The 20016-nt window shown below is 46.4% G+C and overlaps 2 protein-coding genes across 2 annotated transcripts in view; one reads left to right on the forward strand and one right to left on the reverse strand.

Annotated features, from left to right (window-relative positions):
* ETFRF1 (electron transfer flavoprotein regulatory factor 1) overlaps positions 1-20016 on the forward strand; it is a 95239-nt gene that overhangs the window by 67523 nt on the left and 7700 nt on the right. The window lies entirely within an intron of this gene.
* Positions 1-20016, reverse strand: part of DNAI7 (dynein axonemal intermediate chain 7) — a 31392-nt gene that overhangs the window by 10964 nt on the left and 412 nt on the right. The window contains exons 2-10 of the mRNA XM_056846614.1: positions 18494-18508; positions 16654-16749; positions 16204-16290; positions 14942-15043; positions 11573-11710; positions 10066-10212; positions 8686-8789; positions 6344-6629; positions 3239-3347 (exon numbers count right to left, since the gene is read on the reverse strand). Coding sequence (XP_056702592.1) covers positions 3239-3347; positions 6344-6629; positions 8686-8789; positions 10066-10212; positions 11573-11710; positions 14942-15043; positions 16204-16290; positions 16654-16749; positions 18494-18508 — 1084 coding nt within the window. The remainder of the gene's footprint in view (positions 1-3238; positions 3348-6343; positions 6630-8685; positions 8790-10065; positions 10213-11572; positions 11711-14941; positions 15044-16203; positions 16291-16653; positions 16750-18493; positions 18509-20016) is intronic.

A 20016-nucleotide genomic window follows, 5' to 3' on the forward strand; every position in this document is an offset into this window, starting at 1 on the left:
GACCATTAAGGCTTCATTCACCTTTGTTCACCATGGGAACCACAAGGGGATAATCCCATTATCCCCCACCCCCAAAAGAGTATAACTGGGGTCGCTCTTAGCCATAAGCTACCTTCCTTTTCCCCTCTCATACTTGCTGTCACTCTGTCGGTGTAGGCAGCAATGCTCAAACACACAGGGGACCCCCCCCCGCCCCCTTTTCATTCCTCTCTGCTGCACGGAGCCTTGGACGTCCCCTCTACAGGATCAGGTGATTATTACCCCTCTTCAGAGGGAAACTGCCACATTGGCGAACGTCTTTATTTTACCACCTTTATTCCAAAGGCTCTGAATGTGTGTTGTGTATATGTAATTTTGTGTGTGTATGTACATATTATTAAGTAAACTGTCTAAAAGAAACCTATACTTCCGCCTTATTCTTTGAACCTCGGAACAGACTCCCGTAGACACAGGTTTAGATCCTGCGGTCATGCCCAGTGCCAGTTATTGATTTGCTAATTCCCCCATATTCATAACCGAGCAATTTGGCTAACATTACACATGTCTCAGTGTTCAGTGATCCCCATTCAAAATAGGTGCACAGCTATTCCACATGGAACTTTTCTACTGCTCATTGTTTCCCAATTTAAAACAAGCAGTTATCCATCTTGCTGAATGGTGCTACGGTAAACTATTTGGAAAACTGGCTGCTGCTTCATTCAGGATACTTGCTCGCAGGTACAAACATGCAAGTTTCACTCTGGGAGACCCAAATCACAGATATTCGCTGCATGCTGACTCTCAGACCAAAAACGGCATGTAAGAGAATCATGTGCCACATCCAATGTGGCAAGAACATAAGAAAGGCCATGCTGGATCAGACCAAGGCCCATCAAGTCCAGCAGTCTGTTCATACAACCAGCCGCCTCTAGGAAGCTCACAAAACAAGACAACTGCAGCAGCATTATCCTGCCTGTGTTTCACAGCACCTAATATATTCGGCATGCTCCCCTGATCCTGGAGAGAACAGGTATCCATTTTTACTAGTAGCCATGAATACTCCTCTCTTCCATGAACATGTCCACTCCTCTCTTAAAGCCTTCCAAATTGGCAGCCTTCACCACATCCTGGGGCAGGGAGTTCCACAATTTATGCGTTGTGTGAAGAAATACTTCCTTTTATCTGTTTTGAATCTCTCACCCTCCAGCTTCAGCAGATGACCCCGTGTTCTAGTATTATGAGGGAGAAAAGCTTCTCCCTGACCACTCTCTCCAAACCGTGCATAATTTTATAGGCCTCTACCATGTCTCCCCTTAACCGCCTTCTTTCCAGGCTAAACAGCCCTAAGTGTTTTAACCTCTCCTCATAGGGCAGTTGCTCTAGCCCCCTGATTATTTTGGTCGCTCTTTAAAAAAAAAAAAAAAAATTATTAAGTTTTTAGAGGATACATAAAGGAAAAAAGGGAAAGGGATAAAACGTCCGTCTGCGATAGATATGCGTTCTTGTTAATCGTTGCATGTTACATTACATGTAAGTCATAAAAACATTTCAAGAAATCGTTGTCTGTTATATTTATCATTAAAGTCTTGTTTACATAATCCAATATTTACGTTTGTTTCTTATCATAATCTTACTGGAGAGGTAAAAATTAATCAGTCAAATCTACTAGTGTATTTATCATAATCCTCTTTTTTGCACCTTCTCAAGCTCTGCAATATCCTTTTTTAGGTGTGGTGACCAGAACTGTAAACAGTATTCCAAGTGTGGTCTCACCATAGAGTTGTACAAGGGCAGTGTGATATCAGCACCTCTCCTTGTGCAAAACGAGACTCACACAAGTCTCTTGAAGGCTGTGCATGCCCCCCCTTTCAATCTTTTGGAGGCAGCTAAAGATGGTTTTATTTAGGCCTGCATTTGATTACAGCAGTTAGAATAATAGAATCATAGAATACCCCCCGTTGGGGGGGAGGTAGTTGTGAATTCCCTGCTTTGTGCAGGGGGTTGGACTAGATGACCCTGGTGGTACCTTCCAACTCTATGATTCTATAAAGTTAGAAGGGATCCCCAGGGTCATCTAGTCCAACCCCAAGGAAGAAAGATGGCTAATAAATGTTTTAAATGAATGAATAAATAAATAACTTAAATTGCCCCCCCTCCCCATGAAATCTAAAATCTTCTGTTTCTCCTACCCACCCACCCGGATCATTTTAATAAACTATTTTTAAAATGTATAGGGAAGTATAGGACTATGCCCCCCACAACTGGTGTTTTGTTGTTTGGTGCCAACACCATTTCTCCAAATTCCAAAAGGGCCTGCCTGTTCAACAAAGATGGGGACCCCTGGGAGGATCCCTTCCAGTTAGGGGTGCCAGCCTCCAGGTGGTTAGCAGAAAAACTAACAGGCACTGATAGCAACGGTCGTTTATGGAAAGCAATAGAATCAAGCAAAACACAATGACATGAATACAACATAATGTCCCGAAAATAAACAAACAACTAGCAGGCATTCTGGGTGAAAAATCTACCCAAGCAAGTGAAGGCGGCGCGTTCTAGTCAGGACGGCCGGGCGAGCTTGTAGCAAGGTCCCAGAAGGTGGGTAAAAAACGTTGACTGTGTTTCCATGCAGATCGTAGCAGCACCTCTAGCCTCTAGCCTCTCACTTGCTTGGGTAGATGTTTCACCTGGAATGCCTGCTAGTTGTTTGTTTATTTTCGGGACATTACGTTGTATTCATGTCATTGTGTTTTGCTTGATTCTATTGCTTTCCATAAACGACCATTGCTATCAGTGCCTGTTCGTTTTTCTGCTAACTGAGCATTTGGCACGAGGTTTTTTTGCTTGAATCCCCAGCCTCCAGGTGGTGGCTGGAGACCTCCCGCTATTACAACTGATCTCCAGCCGATAGAGATCAGTTCCCCTGGAGAAAATGGCCGCTTTGGCCACTGGACTCTATGGCATTGAAGTCCCTCCCCTCTCCAAACCCCGCCCACCTCAGGGCTCCACCTCCAAAATCTCCAGGTATTTCCTGACCCGGAGCTGGCAACACTACTTCCAGTACACATGGCAGGGGACAGACCAGCCCTTAAGATTGTCAATGGATGGGGTTAGCTATTTATTCATCAGTATCATAGACCAGTGCAGAGGAAGGCACTGGCAAACCACCTGTTACTCTCTTGCCTTGAAAACGCCCCCAAAAGGGGTTGCCATAAGTCAGCTGCAACTTGACGGCACTTTACACACACACATCATAGACCAGTACCTCTGGAAATAGAGCGCAAGAGGAGGGATTTTCTCTCGTAGACCTCTGCTGGCATTTCCTCCACCACTGTATTTTTCATTTCTTTGCAGGAGACAGCACTCATGTGTGTCTAGGTAGGAAGCACAAGCAAAAACATATTTAATAAGGCATTAAGGGGAGGCGATGTGGCTCAGTGGTAGAGCAACTGCTTGGCATACAGAAGGTCCTAGGTTTAATCCCCAGCATCTCCAGTTAAAGCAGGGGTGGGGAACTTTTTTCCTGCCAAGGGCCATTTGCACATTTATAACATCATTCTGGGGCCATACCAGGTGTAGATCTCCCGGTGGGGAGGAGAGGCTAGGGTTGCCAGGTCTCCAGCCACCACCTGGAAGTTGGCAATCCCAGGGCAGGCCACGCAGAGAAAGCCTGGAGGGTGCCCCCACTCCCCCGGTCCTCCCGCCCTCCCAGGCGGGAGGGCAGCTAGCGGTGGGCCTGACCAAACGAGGCACCAGGGGGGCGCAGCCCGCGGTCGATCAGCAAGGGAGGAAGGAAGGAAAACAGAGAAAGAGGAAAAGGGAGAGAGGGAGAAAGAAATGGAAAGAGGGGGAGAAAGAAAAGGACGGAGGGAGACAGACGAAGAAAGAGACAGAAAGAGAGGGAGAGAGAAAAGCCTTCCCCCTCCCACACACACCTACCGGCCCCACGCGACCTGGCCCCAGGCTCCATGCCCTCCCACCCCCCAGAATCCACAAAAGGCCCCCCTTTTGCAGGTTCAAGAGTGTCTGCAGGAAAGCGGCGGGATTCAGACCTTAGAGGGGGCAGAGGTTTTTTCCAGGTGTACCAAGAAGAAAAATGGTGGGCTGGAGAAGCATGCTCCTCAAAAGTAACAGTGGGTAACAGGACTGGGGGGAATCCAGAGGAAGCGAAGCAAAATTGGTGGACTAATCCATGCAGGGATGAGCAGGCTCGGAGTGGCCGCTGTTAGAACGTCCTGCTGATTCGCTCCGCTAAGGCGGAAACTAGGGTTGCCAGATCCCTCTTCGCTATTGGTGGGAGGTTTGGGGGGGCGGAGCCTGAGGAGGGTGTGGTTTGGGGAGGGGAGGGACTTCAATGCCATAGAGTCCAATTGCCAAAGCGGCCATTTTCTCCAGGCGAACTGATCTCTTATCCGCTGGAGATCAGTTGTAATAGAAGGAGATTTCCAGCTAGTTCCTGGAGGTTGGCAACCCTAGCAGAAACATTCAAGTTGGGTCCCGGGAGACTCAGAACTTTTCATATGCTCTAGTCTGAACGTATTTTAAAGGCTTGGGTGAGAAGGTGCATTTCCTGCAGATGAAGATGATACTGTTTGAAAACCTGTGTGGGAGATGCTGAGCTAAGGTTTTTATGTTGTGTGATGGTCATCAATGAGGACAAGAGTCCAAATTCATTTCTGTCTGTCTGTCTAGTACATAGCCCAGGCTAGCCCGATCTCATCAGATCTCGGAAGTTAAGCAGGGTCAGCCCTGGTCAATACTTGGTTGGGAGACCGCCAAGGAAGACCGGGAATGCTATACCAAGGAAGGCAGTGGCAAACCACCTCTGCATAGTAGTCTTGAAAACCCCAGGGGGGGGGGGGGGTCACCAAAAGTCAGTTATGACTTGACAGCACTTTATTACAACTACTAATACCACCACCATATCTACTACCATGGTGTAGTGGTTGCTAACTTCCAGGTGGCAGCTAGAGATCTCCTGCTATTACAACTGATCTCCAGGTGATACAGATCAGCTCCCCTGGAGAGAATTTCAAAACAAAACAAATCACAGCACTCTCAATATTTAAACATGCACAGTTTATAGGAAATGAATCATACTATAGAACATGACTAACTAACCTATATGATAACATGCAAAGATATGACTAAACACACAAGAGGTACTGAACAGCAACTATATACAATATATACAAAAGACAACGTGGCCAAATTAGCCAAAATGGTCAAGATGGTCAAAATGTTGTCGAAGGCTTTCACAGTCAGAGTTCATTGGTTCTTGTAGGTTATCCGGGCTGTGTAACCGTGGTCTTGGAATTTTCTTTCCTGACGTTTCGCCAGCAACTGTGGCAGGCATCTTCAGAGTAGTAACACTGAAGGACAGTGTCTCTCAGTGTCAAGTGTGTAGGAAGAGTAATATATAGTCAGAAAGAGGTTGGGTTTGAGCTGAGTACTGTCCTGCAAAAGTAATGTGCTAATCATTGTCCTGTAAGTATCAAGATAATGTGCTAATGAGGGTGTGGTATGTTAATATGGAACCATTGTATCCTGAAGTGATCTGTTAATGTGTGAAATCCAAAGCTAATCTGCACGGCTATTGTCGACTGTTGTCTTTGTTAGTCTGGAGGTTTTCAGAACAGGAAGCCAAGCCTTATTCATTCTTAAACTCTCTTCTTTTCTGTTAAAGTTGTGCTGATGTTTATGAATTTCAATGGCTTCTCTGTGCAATCTGACAAAATAGTTGGTAGAATTGTCCAGTCTTTCAGTGTCTTGGAATAAGACCCTGTGTCCTGTTTGTGTCAGTCCATGTTCAGCCACTGCTGATTTCTCAGGTTGGCCAAGTCTGCAGTATCTTTCATGTTCTTTTATCCTTGAGCTGGCAACCCTATACATAGACCTCCTCTGGTGGACTCTGATGTGGAGAACCGGGTTTGAGGAGAACTGGGTTTGATCACTCCTCCACATGAGTGGCAGAGGCTAATCTGGTGATCTGGACTGGTTTTCCCACTCCTACACACGAAACCAGCTGGGTGACCTTGGGCTAGTCACACTCTCTCAGCCTCACCTACCTCACAGGGTGACTGTTGTGGGGAGGGGAAGGGAAGGTGATTGTAAGCCGGTGTGATTCTTCCTTAAGTGGTAAAGAAAGTCGGCATATAAAAACCAACTCTTCTTCTTCTTCTCTCCCAATCTTTGTCCAAGGGCACAATTTTAATACTAGGTACGATTATTAAACTGGCCTTTTAACTACGTCAAGAATTTCCCCGGATTAATCAATTACATTTTGTATATTACTAAATCCTCAACTGAGGTTAACAGTTTTCACTAATGCAAATTCTAAATGCTATCTTTCCTCTTGCTCCCACCTTACCTTCACGGTATGCGTAGATTGCCCAGGGTGGATTTCCAAAGCTGCCTCTTCAGCCCCTTTGTTATCCCCTTCTCCTTCCTTCACCTCAGCGATCGCAATGACAGGAGGACCGCGGGCTAGAAAATCCAGCTTCGGGGGCTCTGTTGGAAAAGACTCCAAGGGGGACAGATGGTCGTAATGAGTGTGCAAGATGCAAACTGCGATGTTGCAGATGGCCAGGGGTTTGGGGAGCTGAAAGCCATTTATTGGCTTTCGCTCTTCATCGCGAAATATTTGGTATCTGAACCTGGTGGGGACGAATTGAAACAAAACAATAAGAACGTAAGAAGAAGGAAGGAAGGAAGGAGAAGGAAGGAGAGGAGGAAGAAGAAGAAGAAGACTTGGTTTTTATATGCCAACTTTCTTTACCACTTAAGGAAAAATCAAACTGGCTTACAATCACCTTCACTTCCCCTCCCCACATCAGACACCCTGTGAGATAGGTGGGACTGAGAGAGTTCAGAGAGAACTGTGACTAGCCCAAGGTCACCCAGCTGGCTTCAAGTGTAGGAGTGGAGAAACAAGTCCAGTTCACCAGATTAGCCTCTGCCGCTCATGTGGAGGAGTGGGGAATCAAACCTGTTTCTCCAGATCAGAGACCACCACTCCAAACCACTGCTCTTAACCACCACACCACACTGGCTCTCTGGGGCCAACAACCAGTCATAGAGGCCAAGGCCTTCCCCAAACGTAGCTTCCTAGCACCCCAGTGTTGAAAGTTTGAAGCAAAAAACATCTGTGGGAAGTGCTAATTGGATAAGCTCCTATGGTGTCACCAAACCATCGTTCTCCCATCCCCCGGAACATTTGGTGCTTTTTAGGATATAAGGATATAAAAGATAAAGGAATAAATGAATGGAGCCACTTTGTAGATAAGGTGGACAACTTGCCTGAAGAAGGGGTGAAGGTCAAAACAGGCCTTTTATGCAGGGACGTTTCCCCATGGTCACCCCCGCCGACTGCTTCGGGGCTTCCTTTTGATTATGCATGCCTTTTCTGCCCGTCAGAGATCGCTTCACTCTCCCCACATGTTTTCCCTGCATTTTCCAGATTCTGGCTAAAACAGCATCTGAAAAACACAGGAAAAACCTGCGGGGAGAGCGAGGTGACCTCTGACAGGCAGGAAAGGAATGCATAATTAAAAAGAAGTCCCGAACAAGTCAGCGAGGGTGACCGTGGGGAAACGCCCCTGCATAAAAGGCCACAGAGGGCTGAACTAGGATTTCAGCTGAGAAGCCCGCCTCATCCTGCTGCTGATAGTTACTCAGTGAAGTCCCTTTTTATACCTCTGTCTGTATTCCTAAATGAAGTTCTGTAATGGATTTTCCTGTCTAGGGAGGAACCTCCTCGACTCTGGATATTTTGCAAGGCAAATCTGCACCCTTTAGATAGGACAGGGAGAAAAGCTTATAATACCAGAATGCGGGGTCATCTGCTGAAGCTGGAGGGTGAGAGATTCAAACCAGATAAAAGAAAGTATTTCTTCACACAATGCATAGTTACTGTGGAACTCCCTGCCCCAGGATGTGGTGATGGCTGCCACCTTGGAAGGCTTTAAGAGGGGAGTAGATATGTTCATGGAGGAGAGGGGTATTCATGGCTACTAGTTAAAATGGATACTAGTCATGATGCATACCTGTTCTCTCCAGGATCAGAGGAGCATGCCTATTGTATTAGGTGCTGTGGAACACAGGCAGGATAATGTTGCTGCAGACGTCTTGTTTGTGGGCTTCCTAGAGGCACCTGGTTGGCCGCTGTGTGAACAGACTGCTGGACTTGATGGGCCATGGTCTGATCCAGCAGGGCTTTTCTTATGTTCTTACATTCTTATGACATTATTAATACAAGAAGTTACTCTTACAGAATTTACCTTTCACCATGAAGTCCTTAAGGCAGCTTACAAAAGAAGGTTGCAATGCCAGGATTGTGGTTACCTTTCACAACACCACCACCCGACAATATGAGTAGCCGTGTTAGTCTGTCTGCAGCAGTAGAAAAGAGCAAGAGTCCAGTAGCACCTTAAAGACAAACAAAATTTGTGACACGGTATGAGCTTTCGTGAGTCACAGCTCACTTCTTCAAGATCCGAAGAAGTGAGCTGTGACTCACGAAAGGTCATCCCTGCCAGAAATTTTGTTAGTCTTTAAGGCGCCACTGGACTCTTGCTCTTTTCTGCTGCTGCAGTCACTCTTTATTGATGTTATCAGGTTGTGTCAGGGGATGAAAAACACCAACGTGGTTCTCACACCACAAAGGTGGTGCTTGAACAGGCTCCAAGATGGCCACTGACTTGAAAAACGTACCTTGGGTTCTTCTTGAGATTTGCCCAAATGCACAATGTGACATTTGCGTCTTTAATCACCACCTCCATGTTTCCACTCTCGGATTCAGCATAACTGCTGGCTTGCTACAAAGACCATCAAAACAAAGAGAACTATTAAGCAAGTAAAAGGAAAACAGGTGTTATTCAGCTGGCTCTCAATGCAGAGCTGCCACTCAAAATGGCACCCCTCTGTTGAATTCTGCCCTTTCTGCCTGTAAGATTCGGGCAAACTTAACCTATCTCATGAGATGTCATCGCTTTCAATATTTCCATACACTCCATTGGTGGCAGCCCGGGGCCCAGGCTGCAAATAGTCATGTCCAAGCCAACAGATTTAGAACCAGGGCTTTCCCACATTGCCATTTTCCTTGCTTGTAAGTTCCTGTTTCTTCGGGGGGGGGGGTCGTTCCGCACATGTTTTGCTCCCTCTAGTGGTTGATTCGACATCACACAACTTGCATGAAAACCTGCAGTTTATATCTGCAGGGAGATACGCTGTGTGATATCGAATCAATCACTAGAGGGAGCAAAACACATGTGGAACTGAACACCTCCTCCCCAAAGAAACAGGAATTTAGAAGTGAGGAAAATAAAAATGCAGAAAATCCCCCAACCAGTCACAGGACATTGCTGGCAGAAAGGTACTGGCTGGATATTAGGAAAAAATATTTTATAGTAAGAGTTGTTCGACAGTGGAATCAGCAACCTAGGGAGGTGGTGAACTCCCCCTCACCGGCAGTCTTTAAGAGGCTGGACAAGCACTTGTCAGGGATGCTCTAGGCTGATCCTGCATTAAGCAGGGGGTTGGACTAGATGGCCTGTATGGCCCCTTCCAACTCTATGATTCCATTCTATGGCAAAGCATTTGGGCAAAGCATTTGAATGAACTAATAATGGATGATTCAACCTTTTAATCCTTCCTGCCTTGTGTGGGCAGGATGCTTCTCGCAATCCAGATTTAGGGAATTTGTCACATGTGGGAAGGTGCACCCTAATCTCCCTCCAATTATCCTGGACCACACGTCTCACACATTTCCACCCCGAGGTCATGTTTTACAACAGCTATCCATCCTGTGCAGGTAGGCAAATGGTTACCTCCCTGTGGAAATACATCTCCTGCTCTCTCTCTCTCTGACCTCTTTCTGCATTTTATGGCTCTCTACCCTGAGAAAATAAGCAGCTGTAAGGATCCCAGGAACTCCCTGCTGCGCTTCACATCACCTTATCTCTCCGAATCAAACAGGGACAATAAAGTACCTTGAACCAGCCCTGTAGGTCTAAAATAAAACACCATGCATTAATGAGCCCTAAATGTGAACTGTACTCTGAGACTGTGAAATAAAACTGAGCATCTGTTTACCTTCAGCATTTGTTCTGTTGCTTCCTTGTATTTCTGATGAAGGAGAGCCTGCAGTTTTTGAATGGTTTCTTGGTATCGTGCCACATCTGCTGAAGTCAGCTCTTCATAAGGAGCATCCAGGATGGAAAACTGTAGCTTCTGGATTAACTAAAAGACAGCACACTGTCTAGGTTAACTGGGAGCCAAAGTAGACGTTATGGTGAACATAGGTCCAACCTATGGCCACTGAAGCCTTCTTAGAGGAGACTTCAGCTGTTTAGAACATAAGAAAAGCCCTGCTGGATCAGACCAAGGCCCATCAAGTCAAGCAGTCTGTTCACACAGTGGCCAACCAGGTGCTTCTAGGAAGCCCACAAACAAGACGACTGCAGCAGCACCATCCTGCCTGTGTTCCACAGCACCTAATATAACAGGCACACTCCTCTGATCCTGGAGCGAATAAGCATGCATCATGACTAGTAGCCATTTTAACTAGTAGCCATGAATACCCCTCTCGTCCATGAAAATGTCCACTCCCCTCTTAAAGCCTTCCAACTTGGGAGCCATCACCACATCCTGGGGCAGGGAGTTCCACAATTTAACTATGCGTTGCATGAAGAAATACTTCCTTTTATCAGTTTTGAATCTCTCACCCTCCAGCTTCAGCAGATGACCCCGCGTTCTAGTATTATGTCAACCCTAGATAATACTGGATGAGGCAGACCTCTGTTTTGGCACCTTTTTCTGTTGTGAAACTAAAATAGGGAGAGAGAATCATGCATGCCCCCTTTGAAGGATGAACAAGAAGAAGAGTTGGTTTTTATACCCTGCTTTTCTCTACCTTTAAGCCAAGGAGTCTCAAAGCAGCATACAATTGCCTTCCCTTCCTCTCCCAACAGGCACCTTGTGAGGTAGTTGGGGCTGAGAAGGCTTTAAGAGGGGAGTGGACATGTTCATGGAGGAGAGGGGTATTCATGGCTACTAGTTAAAATGGATACTAGTCATGATGCATACCTATTCTCTCCATGATCAGAGGGGCATGCTGAATATATTAGGTGCTGTGGAACACAGGCAGGATGGTGCTGCAGTTGTCTTGTTTGTGGGCTTCTTAAAGACACCTGGTTGGCCACTGTGTGAACAGACTGCTGGACTTGATGGACCTTGGTCTGATCCAGCATGGCTTTTCTTATGTTATTATGTTCTTAAGTTGGCAGCCTTCACCACATCCTGGGGCAGGGAGTTCCACCATTTAACTATGTGTTGTGTGAAGAAATCCTTTTATCTCTCACCCTCCAGCTTCAGCAGATGACCCCGCATTCTGGTATTATGAGAGAGGGAGAAAAGCTTCTCCACTCTCTCCATACCATGCATAATTTTATAGACCTCTATTGTATCTCCCCTTAACCACCTTCTTTCCAAGCTAAAAAGCCCTAAGAGTCCTCCTCCCGGACAGACTCCCCCCAAATTGGCCATTTAGCCAATGACCAGCACAGAACAAACACTGTAGGGGATCACTGTAAAGACTTACCTCCAGCACTCTGTTCCCCTTCTTCATAACGACCTGAATATTGTTGTTCTTATCTTCTTGCCACAAGCTCATGAATGTGTTGATTTCCTGGGGGACCGTCGGGTCTGGGCTCCCATCACAGGCCATGTAATGACTCCACTAGTAAGAATTAAGGTACAAAATACTTGCTGCAGGACAGAAAAAGTGGAGACACTGCTCTGAACATGGTTTCATGGTCTTCTGCACATAACACTGGCCCAGGCTAGCCCGGGGAGGGGCCATGGCTCAGCAGCAGAGCATCTGCTTGGCATGCAGAAGGGTCCCAGGTTCAATCCCCGGCATCTCCAGTTAAAGCAGGGGTGGGGAACATCAGGCCCGGGGGCCGTTTAAGGCCTGCAAAATCATTTGGTCTGGCCCTTCGTGGGTCCTGGGAGATCTCTAGCTCAGGATCTAAGACTGGCGATCTGCCCCTCTCCCGCGGACAGGAATAGCCTCTATTCAAGGCGAATGTGAGTTTGTTTTGCCAAGAAAATGAAACTTCCCCCCCCCCTTGCAGAAGAGTTGTTAGCTATGGAGCTGCTAGGGCCGCCCAATAAACTGTGTTAACCCTTTCCCATCCAGGCCATGGAGAAACGTATTCTCTCTGTACTACAAGAGGGCAGGGGGCGGAAGTGGTGACAATGGAGGGGTTAAAGGAAGCAAGGCCAGAATGCACAGGGGGGGAGTTCTTAGCCAATGTGTCCTCATTTCACCGGAGGTAGCAGGAGCCGGCTGTAGAATCCGGCCCCGACCATGCGGAGCAGGAGCAGCTCCAGCGTGCAGCTGGACAGCAATGCCCAGCTGGTGCAACAGACCATCCTGTGCCACCAGGTGGGCAGGTGCGCCACCAGTTGGATGCCTGCCTGCTTTCCCACGGTGGGGGGGGGGTGACATCTGGGGCAGCTGCCTGTTTGGGGCTTGGTTGGCTAATTTTTAAGTTGATAATTTTGTATGGCCCGCGAATGATGTTATAACTATCCTAATGGGCCTTGGCAGAAAAAAGGTTCCCCACCCCTGAGTTAAAGGGACTAAGCAAGTAGGTGATGTGAAAGACCCCTGCCTGAGACCCTGGAGAGCCGCTGCCAGTCTGAGTAGGCAATTCTGACTTTGAAGGACCAAGGGTCTGATTCTGTATAAGGTACCTGTATAAGGTAGCTTCATGTGCTCATGTGATCTCGTCAGATCTCAGAAGCTAAGCAGGGTCGGCCCCAGTTAGTACTTAGCTGGGAGATCACCTAAGAATACCAGGGTTGCTACAAGCAACAAGGCAAGCAGTGTTAAACCACCTCTGTTCCTCTCTTGCCTTGACCTGGATGGCCCATGCTGGCTCAACCTCATCAGATGTTGGAAGCTAAGCAGGGGTCAGCCCTGGTCAGTACTTAGATGGAAGACCATCAAGGAAGTTCAGGATTGCTACACAGAGGCAGGCAATGGCAAACCACCTCTGTTCCTCTCTTGCTCTGAAAACCCCATGAGTGGGTCACCATAAGTAAATTGCAACGTGAGGGTGTTTTCCATCCCCACACAGAACATATCCCCGACGGCTGTAAATCTCATCTGTTCTTCAGATCGTTGCTTAAAGCAGAACTATACAAGGTGAAGAATGACTAAAGGGACTGTCCTGTTGCCACTTTCCGCTCTTCTTCTGAGAACATTTAATTCCTGAAACTCATGACACAACATCATCCATGCCACGTGTTTCCCAGCTCTTTGCTGCTGGCGTGATGAGGTGAGGAAACTGCATGGAGTAGTCGCACCTCTGAGCCTGTAATCATAGCTCTGGCCACTGCAGTACTCTTAGAATTACAGAACATGACTTCCTTCCATGACAAATGGGCCATTTGGGAGGGGCCGCTGCTTAGCAGCAGAGCAAGAAGGTCCCAAGTTCAATTCTTGGAATCCCCAGGTAAAAGGACCAGGCAATAGGGGATGTGAAAGACCTCTGCCAGAGACCCTGGAAAGCTGCTGCCAGTCTGAGTAGACAATATTGACCTTGATGGACCAAGGGTCTGATTCAGAATAAGGCAGCTCCATATGAGAGTTCCATTCAGGTCAAGGGCCATGGCTCAGAGGTAGAATATCTGCTTGGCATGCAGAAGGTCCCAGGTACAATCCCTGGCATCTCCAGTTGAAAGGACTAGGCAAGTAGGTGATGTGAAAGACTTCTCTGCCTGAGACCCTGGAGAGCCGCTGCCGGTCTGAGTAGACAGTACTGACCTTGATGGACTACAGGTCTGATTCAGTATAAGGCCGCTTCATGTGTGGGTGTTCTGAATGGCAGCACCCCAGTTAGTCAAAATGAAGCACCTCCCTTGACAAAACTTTTAAAACACTTTTAACACTAATCCCTTCAGGCGGTGCTCCTGTACCATCGTTAAACCTTTAGGGCGGTACTCTACTTTTGCCACAATTATAATTTCAGAGTGGAAAGCTGCATGCGAACTCTGGTCTTTAAAATGTTTTGTTGATTCCTATGTTTCAAGAAGGAACCTGAACTTGATCATAAGCTTTCTACTAGGCGGAGAAAGGACTTGCACAAGGAGTGAAGTTTGTGGAAAAGACGAGAGAACCGATTTGCAAATCCCCCTTACCACACATTCAAATCCCTCCTGCAAGGATCCTATATGCTCTCATTTCCCATCACCCACTGCTATTTTTCCTTAACTGACTCAACATTCTAGGCCTCCTAGCTCATGCACATCCTCAAGCAAGTTCTGGCTTGCTTGTTTGTTTCTAGTGAATTTACAAAGGGCTTTTCCACATTCTCATTTTCCTCGCTTGTAAGTTTCCATTTCCTCAGTAAGTTTCCATTTCTTTTGCAGATGGTTTGCTTTCTCTAGTGGTCGCTTTAATATTACACCTGTTTATATCCAGCGTATCTCCCTGTAGATTTAAACTGCAGGTTTTTAACCAGAGATAAACCGGTGTGATATCGACTAGACCACTAGAAGGAGCAAACCATGTGCAGAACAGGAACTTACAAGTGAGGAAAATGAGAATGTGGAAAAGCCCAGTTATATTTTTCTGCATTCCTGGGAAGTTCCCCCATTATATAGAAAACCCTACCTTGCCTATGGGTGGTCTGCTTCAGGTGGGTAGCTGTGCTGGTCTGCAGTACAAGAGCAAGATTCGAGTCCAGTAGCACCTTCGAGACCAATCAGATAGCTAGGGTATAAACTTTCGAGAGTCAAAGCTCTCAGTATCCGATTAAGGGATATCACGTATCTGACGAAGGGAAGTTTGACTCTCACAAGCGTATACCCTGGCCATCTTGTTGGTATGTAAGGTGCTGTCATCACTCAAGTGATAACAACCGCTCTTCACACAGGGCAATTTGTAAACCAAGTATACCTTAGCGGAGGCTCGGAACTCCGCTTTCCACCGGATTGCGATCAAAAACTTTTCTTCCATGACACTAAGTTCAGCCAGTTCAAGCCCTCGCCGCTCTTGATCCTGTATAGGACGCCACCAAGGAAAGAGGATGTTATTTTACTTTGTTCTGAGCACTTAAAAGTCAGCGTGGTGTGGTGGTTAAGAGCAGTGGTTTGGAGTGGTGGACTCAGATCTGGAGAACTGGGTTTGAACTCCTCCACATGAAGCCAGCTGGGTGACCTTGGGCTAGTCACAGTTCTCTCTACACTTTCTCAGCCCCACCTATCTCACAGGGTGTCTGTTGTGGGGAGGGGAAGGGAAGGTGATTGTAAGCCAGTTTGATTCTCCCTTAAGTGGTAGAGAAAGTCAGCATGTAAAAACCAAATCTTCTTCTTAATGGCAAATTTGGAAAGATGAAAATGCCGTATGCGCAGCAGTCCGACGCCTGCTTGGTTACGACGTGGAAATCCAGTTCAGAGTGTTCTGAGTGCCAGGATGAAGGACTGCAGTCCCTGGCTGTGTTCACATGCTTGAATGTATGCGACATTTCTTCATGTAGAAGGGGGCTCGCTTTACATTTAAGATCGTTTTGGGGATGGTAGCCATGAGGGTCTGCAGTAGAAGAGCTAGATTCCAGTCCAGTAGTGCTTTAGAGATCAACAAGATCTGTGGGGTATAAGCTTGCTAGACTCACAAGATCCCTTCATCAGGTATCTAATGAAGGGAACTCTGACTCTTGAAAGCTCATATCCTGAACATTTGATTGGTCTCTAAAGTGCTACTAGACTCGAATCTAGCCGTTCATGCTACAGGTGGCTTACAGCCCACATGCCACCAAACTAACTAAAGCCAGCATCTGAACATTAACAGCACCTGAGATAAAACCTGATGACAAACAGTGAAGAATACATGGTTTAAAAAAAAGAAGACGAAAGAAGAATGAAGAAGAAGAAGAAGAAGAGTTGGTTTTTATATGCCGACTTTCTCTACCACTTAAGGAAGAATCAAACCGGCTCACAATCACCTTCCCTTTCCCTCCCCACAATAGACATCCTGTGCGGTAGGTGGGGCTGAGAGAGAGAGCTGTGGCTAGCCCAAGGTCACCCAGCAGGCTTCGTGTGTAGGAGTCGAGAAACCAATACCAGCAAGAGAGATGCTGATGAGAAGTCCACAAGCCTGTGTATTATAGCGGCTGACAAAGCTTTTGCATCAAGTGTTGGGTGAGGAGTGCATGAACTCACTTTGGCCTCCAGTCGTTCCGTTTTCTCTCTTTCGATCCGTTCCCTCTCGAGCCTTTCAGCTTCTTCTCGCTCGGCCCGTAAGCGGGCCTGCTCTGGAAAACGAAAGGAGGTGAAATGAAGATGGGGGGTAGGGGACTCTTCAGGATCCCTGGCCAATCTGGCCTGGAAGAAAATTGCTTCCTGATCCCAAAGCAGCGATCAGCACTACTCTGGGCATGTAAAAAGGACCACGAGAGCCAAACACTGATGCATCCCTTCCTGCCCTCCCTCTCATGATCTGCCTAAGTTTACAGAATCAGCATTGCTGTCAGATGGCCATCTAGCCTCTGCTTAAGGGACCACGCTCGGCTGAGCAAAGTGGTAGGATAAATCCCCCCCCCATTATTCTCCTAAGATGATCACAGACCAAGGCACAGAATTTATTTGACTGAATAATGGCGTGAAATGCACCGTACGTTCCTCGAACAGCCTCCGCTCCTCCTCCTCTCTCTGCATCCTCAGCCGATCGGCTTTGCTGGGTTTCTTTTTGCCACCGCTGCCAGTGGACTGAATGTGAGTTATAAATATAAAAAATGGAAATACATTCAGATCACTTATTAAAACACACATACACACATATATACACACAGAGAGCTTAATGTATTTTATCTCCCTGCAAGCCGACGTTCAGATAATAACGTTATCCAATACAAAAATTGAAGAATGTCAGAAAATAACCATGATAAGACAATGATGCAGCATCTATTTCTCAATTTTTTTACATCAAAGGAGGTTATAGATATGACTCAGTGGGAGAATCTATGGTTAAAAGAAATTAAATTTACAAAATGTCAAATGCTTAGAGAAAATTGGTATAAAATGTACTTTAGATGGTATATAATGCCAAAAGATATTGTTAAGGCAAATAAGGGATTTGAGGGAAAGTGCTGGAAATGTCAAAGCACAGATGCGACGTTCTATCATATTTGGTGGTCTTGCAAGAAAGCAAGAAAATATTGGAAAACCACACGTGATGAAATGCAAAGAATACTGAAAGTCAAATTTATCCTAGATTCAAAAAGTATGTTTTTAAATATTTTTCCAGACAATATAATGAACTATTTAAGTAGATGGTGAACAGAGGCAAGAGTGGAGTATGCAAGAAAGTGGAAAGCTGAGGAGCACCCAGATGTACCTGAATGGACAGATAAAGTAGCAGAATATGCAACTAAGTTAACATCTTTAGTCAATTATAGATCAACCTCTGATTTTTATGAAAATTTGAAAGTATTTCTTGAGTATATAGTTAGAATCATAGTCGGAAGGGACCACCAGAGTCATCTAGTTCCAACCCCCCATACAATGCAGGAAATTCAAAACTACCTCCCCCCACCACACCCCCAGTGACCCCTACTCCTTGCCCAGAAGGTGGCCTACACTTCACTCAATGATTCCTGCAAGACTGCTGGTAGATTGGGGAGGACAAAGTTCTGGGGTTTCATGAAGTCAAGCAGGTCACGTGATTTGTTTTCAAATAATGCGTGTGCAGGAGAGCCATTGTGGTGTAGTGGTTTAAGTGTCATAGAATCATAGAGTTGGAAGGGACCACCAGGGACATCTAGTCCAAGCCCCTGCACAATGCAGGAAATTCCAAATCTCCAATGACCCTTACTCCATGCCCAGAAGATGGCCAAGGTGCCCTCCCTCTCATGATCTGCCTAAGGTCATAGAATCAGCATTGCTGACAGACGGCCATCTAGCCTCTGTTTAAAATCCTCCAGGGAAGGAGAGCTCACCACCTCCCGAGGAAGCCTGTTCCACTGAGGAACCGCTCTGTTAGAAAGTTCTTCCTAATGTCAGACTGGGATCTGGGAAACCCAGGTTCGAATCCCCACTTGCACCATGGAAACTTGCTGGGTGACTTTGAGCCAGTCACACCCTCTCAGCCTCGACCCTGGCAAGTATTTGGATGGGAGACCTCCAAGGAATACCAAGGGCGTGACACAGAGGCAGGCAATGGCAAGCCACCTCTGAACATCTTGTCTTGAACACCCTATGGGGGCGCCATAAATCAGCTGTGACTTGATGGCAAAAAAAAATGTGTGTGGGGAGTCAGAATGGTGTGACAAGAAACCCAGAAGAAACTTTTGTCTGAGGGCCTATGGTGGCTCTCAGAAGTCCTGGATTCCTGAACCGAAGGATTTGCCCATTAATATTAAGATGGCATCACAAGCTTTAAGACTGCAGTACAATAATTACAGTTAATCTACAGCAAATGTTCCCTGACAAGTCTAGCGATCTACCTACATACCTTTTTCTTTGGGCCCTAAATGTTGGAAGAAAAGAGAACAGAAAAGGTCAGGGAAGTGCATTAATCAGAGTAAAATTAAGTCAAGGCTGGAGAAAAAAAAATATTTCAGATGCCACCACCAAGATCTGAGACACCGAAGTCATAAGCCAAAGACGCTCATGGGAAGGAGCTGTGCTTGCAGGTCAGGTTCTGCTGTCTTTCCCTGGGCTGCATTGGAAAATGCTTCTAAATTGGATGTGGACAGGGGGAAACCACTGAAGTGGGAGTGTGGTAGGGTTGCCAATTCCGGGTTGGGAAATTCCTGGTTTGGGTGTGGAGCCCGGGGAGGGCAGGGTTTGAGATGGACCTGAGTGAGATATAATGCTACACCTTCCAAAGTGGCTGTTTTCTCCAGGGGAGCTGATCTCTGTGGTCTGGAGATCAGTTGTAATTCCGGAAGATCTCCAGGACCTGACCAGGTGGTTGGCAACCCTAAGGTGTGGGCATCCTTCACAGGAAAGAAAACAGACACAGGGAATTGGAAAGCAATCATCAGTTGAATTGCTGCCTGTTCTGCAGATGCTAAAGGTAAAGGTGCCACCTTTGGGTTTTGTACAGCTCCAGGCAGGGGTAGCCATGTTGGTCTGCAGTAGAAGAGCAAGATTCGAGCCCAGTAGGACCTTAATGACCAACAAGATTTCCAGAGTCAAAACCTCCCTCTGGAAAGCTTACACTCTGGAAACCTTGTTGGTCTTTAAGGAGCTACTGGATTCGAATCTTCCTCTAAACCAAAATTGGCATCCTTTCTCCTGACATTTGGCTACCATGAGAAGAATATTATACCATATAAGAACATATATATACATCTATACAACAAAAATACTAGATCTGAGATGAAGTTTCAGGGTATTACCCTCCTCAGGATTTCGAGGCATTAAAATTTCAGAACGGGGAACTACAGTTAAGGGGCAATCTATTATGTCATTGATTTGAGAGCTTCTGCCATCTGCTATGCCTTCATGCTAAGTCAATCTCCACAGCCCTTTCTGGGGGGCCCCTCCAAGTCATGACATAGACATTAAATGTGATGCCATTGCGGTCACTATTGCCAACCGACTCAACTACATCCACATCCCACACTAAGCTGCTGGCAGCACCATGGAGTATTAAATCCAGGCTGGCCTCTCCTCTGGTTGGGTCTATGACCAACTGTTTGAGGACACGGTCATTGAGGATGTCTAAAAATTTTATCTCTTTGGCTTGACTGGAGCATGCATGTATCCAGTCAATATGAGGGTAGTTAAAGTCTTCCATTATTATTCACAGTGGGAGAACATTTCAACCTTCCAGGACATTCTGTTGCACATTTAAGAGTAGCAGTTCTCTTACAAAGGAATTTCAAAGGGAGATTGGAAAGAGAAACTGCTGAATTACAGTTGATATTCAAACTAAAGTCAATGCATTTACCAGGGCTGAATAAAGACCTTGCATTCATGGCTCATGACCAATGCTGATTTCTCCACACCCATCTCTCCCCTGGACAT

This window comes from Euleptes europaea, chromosome 3 (genome assembly GCF_029931775.1).
Source record: "Euleptes europaea isolate rEulEur1 chromosome 3, rEulEur1.hap1, whole genome shotgun sequence".
Taxonomy (NCBI): domain Eukaryota; kingdom Metazoa; phylum Chordata; class Lepidosauria; order Squamata; family Sphaerodactylidae; genus Euleptes; species Euleptes europaea.